Consider the following 7083-nt stretch of genomic DNA (forward strand, 5'->3'; position numbering starts at 1 on the left):
AAAAAAAAAAAAAAAGATTTCTGGCATTATTTAACTTTTTAAATACATGTCTTCATTTGACTTAAAAATTCATGAAAATATGAATGAACAGCTTCAAAGCTTTTATTTACCAATATATGAAGAGAAAAGGTAAGTTCATTGAGTTGCACCTGCAAGCTACCTGTCCAAGAGGCTGGGATGGCTGTGATCAGACCCACTGTCTGTACCAGTCACGGGGCCTTTATATCTGAACACTGATGGCCAAGCTGTAACTTGAGTGCTGTGGATCCTGCTTGCAGCAGTTCCCAGAAATGAGCCTGACTCAGGGACAGGTAAAGGCAGGCTCAAATCTGTCCACCACCTGCCAGGGGCCAAGTGTGGCTGAAGGAGGGGACACAAGCCCAGAGCAATCCTCCTGCACCCTCAGTTCCAGACAGGGCCCTACAATAGCTCACGTACTATCAGGCCATGAGCACAGCCCCAATCTCCAAGACAAACCCTCCCCTGCACCTCAAAGCGCCAGGAAGAAACTCTTCCCCCTCCAGATGAGTGAAGACTATAAAGCAATGTGGCTGCTTTTCCAGACAGCTCAGCCCTGCCCCAGCCCACAGGCACAAGGCCTGGCATGGGAGCAAAAGAGACCATTTCCAGACACACCTTACTCTGTATGGTGAACTCCTAGACAATGCGCTTCTGGAGTAGCCACTAAACAAATGAGCAACACGATTCCCTAAAGTACCAAGTTAAATGGAAGACAGAGCCCATAATTCAGTGCCCTTAGCACACTCTGTAATAACATCTAATTCTGCCTTGCAAGACACACACAAGACAGCAAACACAGCCTCTAAGAATCGACAGTACAGGCTTAGGGTCCCTTATCGGAAAGGCTTGGGACCTGATATTTCAGATTTCAAATTTCTTTGAATTCTTTAGAATTCAGAATATTTGTTTTATATTTACCAGTTGAGCAGGCAAAACTTGAAAATCCAAAACCTGAAAAGCACCAATGAGCATTCCTTTCAGGGCCAGGCTGCTGTGCAGCGAGGTTCCGACTGCAGCACTCCGATCTGGGAGTTTGGATTAGGGGTGCTCAGCCTGGGCAAAGCTATGCTTGTCACCAGGTACTCCTACCCGACCTCTCTGCCCTCACACCCCTTATTTCCTGCAGTGGTCTGTCAGCAACTTCCCTCTGCTTGCTCTCAGGACTGATTCGACTGCTTGAGGAGGACAGGGAAATGAGAACACATGGGTTAAGGTGCACCCTCCCTCAGGAGTGCACACTGTCTTCTCCACATCACAACCAGCCAGGTTTTCTGTGCTGGTCACACAAGCAAGGACCAGGATTGACATTGGTGAAACAGATGCAGGCATGACAGAACACTCCTGATAACCACATCTACTGTTGACTACGGCCAGCCAGGATGGAGAACTCCTGGTAACCATATCTACTGTGAACTATGGCCAGCCACAACAGAGAATCCCTGATAACCACGTGCACTGTAACTATGGCAGACGTGTGGTATGCAAATAACCAGTACAGAGAACACTTCCTTTAAACTAAGTGTCAACTTCCACTGATAAAGATCTCTAATTGCAAACTTTGAAACTTACCTTTTCTTCTGCTGAGACCTCAGCCATCTTAGGAAGTGGCTCCGGAGCACGCTTTTTTATCAATAACAGGACATCTAGAAAAAATAACATTTATGTCTATCATGCTGGCTATCATTTCATGTCTATAGACAACATAAACTGTCCCGGATGACGTGAGTTCCAGATGTTCCCTCTGGTCCCCCAAGTGTCCACACCAGCCGACCCTGGCTGAGGCGTAAGTCCCTGGGCCTAGCTTGAACCCACAGGTGGCCAGTGGCCCAGGAGCTTGCCCAGCACAACCCCAACAACCACACAGAGCTGGTGAAGGTGGGAGGGTCTCTCTCAAAACATTTTCACTTTAATGGGCTCAGTTTTGAAAATCCATGAGGTTGGGGAGCTTGGTCTTAATTCTCCAAACTAAAAGTCTGAGGTGTGGCTCATACACAACCCACTTAGATTTGAACTTGATGACCACAAGCAATGGAAGTACGTCAGCTGTACTTCTAGTATTTTCAAAATGAATTCACTTAAAGGAACTCCAGAATGAAATGTAGAAAACCGAAGCTTCTGGCCCATGTGCCTCCAGACACAATCAGACATGGACACCTCACTAACGTGCCCAACGCAGTCATCACAATGACCACTTCCAACCAAAAATAAAACCTGCCAAAGCTCTGCAGTCTCTGGTTTTGCTTTGAAACAGAACAAAAATTAAATTCACATTTGACTGCTCAGATGTCTGTTGCTTGTTCCATTTCAGTATCTGTTTTTACAAATCTTCCACAGCACACACTTTTTGTTAATAAAGGAAAAATGGAACCATTTAGTGGAAGCTGGTTTGTTTGCTCGTGTCCCCTCAGAGCCCTGACCCTGGGGGCCAGACTGGCACCCTAGCAGCAGCTCACCTCTGTCCTGGATGCTCTCTTCCGAGACTGTTTTAGTGTCACTCAGCACCCTCTCTGAAGCAGCATGAATTAACTTGTGATGGCTTACACTTTTGGGGTCTTCTAAGCTCCCATGAGCACACTAGGGGAAAGAAATCATATATTTCAAGGTAGAAAGTAAATCATACTAAGCCACACCTGGAATGTACAGGTTTTCCTTACTAGCTAACAAATTAAAGCAGAGATAAAATTAAAGAATCCCATTAATGGTGGAAGCCACATGAAATACCACAATACTGGATACTAAGGCCAGTGATCTTGTCACCAAGCCACTAACTGCTTTTGAAAGAGGCTCAGGGCTTTGACATACAATACCCTAGTGATAATTAACAGCAACCCTAATCACTTTAGTCTGGAAAGATCTAGAAAGTAATTTTTAAATGAAAACAACAGGTCCATTGTTTCCTGCTGACCTAAGATCTGTTTTGTGCACTGGTTTTTCTCTCTTCCACAGACACATGAGAGAGGGCTAAAGAGACAGCAAAGACTGGTTCAGAGAGTGAGAAGCTGGGTCCTAACCACCAAGCACCCACCATTCCTCGAGAAGGGCACTTAGTGTGCCTGATCCCAGCTTTGCCCCCAGCTCACTCAGCAACACTGCGCTACCTATGCAGTGTGTCGGTCCCTCCTGAGGCAGATCTAAAGGGAAGAATGGGCACACAGTTGTGTCCAAGTCCCCAGGAACCTGGAAGCCCCATAACACCTCGGAGGGGGAGGACACTGAAGTCCCACAAGGTAAGGTGGGCACCCCTCGCCCCCCCCCCCACAGTACTCACCAATGACCTGAGAAGTCACCTCAATGGCTGTTGACTGCAAACTCTAGGCAAAGGCATTGTGAGGTCCCTTCCAATCCTGGAATTTTATTCTAAAGAGCTCACAGCAAGTCGCTGGCAGGAGGCCTGGCAGACATTGCTCACTTCAACCAGGCTGCTCTCTACACAACAGCGCACAGTTGTCATCGCTGCCTCGTGGAAGTTCTGCTTTCGTTGGGACACAGGCCATCAGATCACCACAAAGGCTCACCGCTTTGTGAAGCCTGAGCAAAACTGGCAGTCCCATGCGATAAAGACACAGGTAAGCTTGGGTACCTGAACGTGGGCATGCAGACACATCCACCAGACTGTCACCCTGCTATCTGCTCCAAACCACATGGCCCCACACACCACACCACACCATGTCAGATAGCAGTGCTCAGCTAATCAGCTACAGCCTCTCCCCATGAGCCAGAATCTCGGGGTGAAGTAAAAGGTGTTACACTTGTATATTTCAGAAAATGTCCACAGATGTGTCTACAGTTCATCTGAAAACCTTCAAAACTCAGAACTAGTGGGAAGGAGATGGCTGTTTTCTTGCTCTTACTATGTCTCTGAGGGTAGAAGGTAGAATTATTTGATGGCTGCAGTAACATTCCTGGACAGGCTGGCCCCCAGACACTCAGCATGCCAGACAACCTTGGAGGCTGCCCCCAGACGAATCAGGTAGCTGGGTGCAGACCCCCTGCTCACCACCTCCCTCTGCTACTAGGGAGACATCCAGTACACATAACTGCTTACCAAAAAAGAAGAAAAAAATCTAGGCACATGCTTCACCTCTCAACACTGGCATTTTAAGAGTAACTGGAATTTTCCATTGCTTTCAAGACTGAAAACAACTCTGAAAAAAGGATCACGGAGGCTTTGGGAGTTGTCATTCCTTAACATAAAACCAGCAAGGCTGACAGGCAGGAGGTGGAATCCAGTAAGAGACACTCCTGCCATTTATAACAAAGCAGAGAAGTCAACCTGTGAATATGACAAGGTTCTGCTCCCAGGAGTACTGGAGTACTGGGTTTGCCTTGCCATAACTCTAAAACTTGCTGGCTAGTAGATTCGTCAAGTTCAGAATACAGAATACAGTCTATGAAACACAGTTTTCCAACAAACTGCTCTGTACCGTGTGAACATCAGGAAGGAGACACCCACAGGCATAAGTCACCCACACTGCCCAAGATGATCTCATCCTGTGTCTTTGCTCTCAGTAGAAGCTGGGGTCCAGCCATGAAAAAACTCCAATAAAGGCCATCACCAGGTAGGGAAGTGCTCACCCCCTATGGCACCTCACTTCCTCTCCAGAAGAGCATTGATTTTCTGCTGACACTTGACATAAACTGTCATTGGACGCACTGATCACCTCCAGGTCATCTAAGCAATTTTAACAACCTCAACAGCAAGCACTGTGTTCTGCTCCAGCAACATCACGACTGTTTACTGCACACATGCCAATTCCAACACACCTCGGCTGTAATTTCTTTAAAATCACTAACCACTCCTCTTCCAGGCAATGGGCACTAGAGACCACCAGAGTCATCCCAATTTGCATAAAACCAAAAAGGGAAAGGCAATAATGGCATTTCTCCCAAGTTAAAAGAAAAAGAGCCCACATCGTCCCCCACCTCCCCTGCCAAGGTAGAGGGGAAAGAGAGAAAAAAATAATGTCTGCACACCCCAGGGGGCAGGGAAGGAGCTCAGCTGAGACACACAGCGGGCTCCCTGCCCCCAGCACTATGACACCCAGTACACAACTTGAGAATTCCCTTTCTAACGAAGGCATTCTGCCTGCAGAACAGGATAGGGCATGCAGGGGGAGGCCTATAAGGCATGCCAGCCTCTAACAGTCAGATTCTCCGCACCTGGAGAGACCACAGACTGGAATAAAATCTCAATTTAAAGTAAGATAATGACCAAAAAACCCCAAATGATACACCTCAGTACCAAATGGAATAATATCAGGAAGATGATAATTAGCACCATATTGAAACTGGCTGCCTAATTAACCCCAAGTGCTCCTGGAATTCATTAGTAGGCATCTGTAGACCAAATAGTTCCCATTCCTCATTCACCTTCATAAAACAGTAATACTGTGAGCTGAGCTAAATGCCCTGCCACTGCAGGGAGCAGCCCATGATGATGCCATTTGGGGCTGACAAGCGATTTTCATTTATTTCATTAATCCTCACGTTTGTTTTGGTGGTACTCTACGCCTGTCCCTGGTCTTGTGAACACAAACCAAGCCCTTGAGGAACTTCTATACGGGATGGAGGAAGACAAAGCACCTTGCGAAGGTTTTAATTAAAAAACACACAGGACTAGACAAGCAGCAATGCCTGGCTTTAACAGCATGCCCACAGAGTCCCCAGGTTTTCAGCTTAGTGCTGTCCTGGTGGTTTTCTAGATGTTAAAACCACATAGGCTGGGCCCGAAGACAAACAAGAAAGCAGCCAAACACAATGCCCTTGAACATGTGTACCTGGAGGCCCCCCCCACATGAATCACTGAGGCCAAGATCTCAGGGTTATTCACACCCTGTGTGTTTCAGGAGGCTCGCCATGCCTGCCTCTGACAGTTACAGAACAACTGCACAGAACCATACTGAGGAAAGTAAGTCAAAGGTGCTTCTGTGACACCTGTTACCATAATAACTGGAAGTTTATCTTCAGAGACAACAGTCAGCTACATTCTAACACATCCAACCCCTCAACAAAAAGCTGCAGTCTCTTTTAACTTAATTAAATTCTGGCAAGGAACACCACATCATGTCAGGTAGAGTTTCCTTAGGCTGCCAGAGTCACGGCAAACAGATGTCTCTTAGCTGACCTTACAAATTGAGTTTAAAGAGATGGACACCTCAAAAACTAATTCTACAAAATGCAACCTAAAGAAGTAACTATACAGGGAATATTTCATATGAAATAACTTTGAAAGGCATCTCAGCAAAGAGTCCTTTCTCCTGGACCTTCTCACTTAATTTTACCTCTGCAAGAAAGTAGCAACACTGACACTTGCCCTGCAATGGGGCTATTTTAAGAGACTCCAGCTAAGAGGCACAAGTGGCCACAGCCAAGCCCTGGCCCGCACACTAGCCAGCAGGAAACAATGACCTGTTCTGCAGGGAAGGGGAAGGGACTCCTTCATGAGGGAACCTGTATTAATTCTCAGCTCTTGGAGGAGCTGCCAAAAAATAAAAACCTCACCCCATAACAAATAAGCACAAATGGTGAAGACCCACGACGCCCTGCTCCCGTTGGCTACTGCACCTCTCCCAGGCAGTTTCTCTACCTGTCCCTCACCTCTCAGAGTAGTGGTACAATTAAATGAGAGGCTAGCACCGGTAAGTGGTTAATAAACGGCGTCCGCCTCCACCCCACTCCCACTCCAGCGGGCTCGGTAAAAACAGGGGTAGGAGGCACTGCTTCCACCCGCGAAGAGAGGGCCTGGGAGCCGCGGGCCGGGTAGCAGGTCGAGCAGGGGTCCAGGATTGAGGCGAGGGTCCGCCGTGAAGGCAGGAGTCGCGGTCGGAGCGGGAACAGGCGGGGTGCAGGGTAGAGAAGGGGCCCAGGGCCGGGCGGAGTCCCGGCGGGAGTCGCGGGGGCCCGGCCTTACGTGCTTGAGGCAACGCTCCTTGAGTTTCTCCACCGAGGTGTCCTCGGTCGCCTCCTCCACCCACTCGGTACCGTCGGCCGAGCAGATGTGGAGCCGGAGCACCTTGCCCGCGAATATCTTCTCCTCCTGCACGAACATCGCGCCGCCGCCGC

At 48.1% G+C, this 7083-nt stretch overlaps 1 protein-coding gene across 2 annotated transcripts in view; it reads right to left on the bottom strand.

Moving 5' to 3' along the window:
* UBAC1 (UBA domain containing 1) overlaps positions 1-7077 on the bottom strand; it is a 23469-nt gene extending 16392 nt beyond the window's left edge. Inside the window, exons 1-3 of one of the 2 annotated variants that reach the window (XM_003794837.3) lie at positions 6932-7077; positions 2475-2595; positions 1591-1664 (exon numbers count right to left, since the gene is read on the bottom strand). In XM_003794837.3, the coding sequence (XP_003794885.1) occupies positions 1591-1664; positions 2475-2595; positions 6932-7069 (333 nt within the window). In that variant the 5' untranslated portion in view covers positions 7070-7077. Of the gene's footprint in view, positions 1-1590; positions 1665-2474; positions 2596-3046; positions 3200-6931 lie in introns of those variants that run through there. The other variant, XM_023516190.1, reaches the window with a different exon arrangement.
* Positions 7078-7083: the final 6 nt, after the last annotated feature.

The sequence above is a fragment of the Otolemur garnettii genome, unplaced genomic scaffold, assembly GCF_000181295.1.
Source record: "Otolemur garnettii isolate 467f Iridium unplaced genomic scaffold, OtoGar3 scaffold00087, whole genome shotgun sequence".
NCBI classification, from domain to species: domain Eukaryota; kingdom Metazoa; phylum Chordata; class Mammalia; order Primates; family Galagidae; genus Otolemur; species Otolemur garnettii.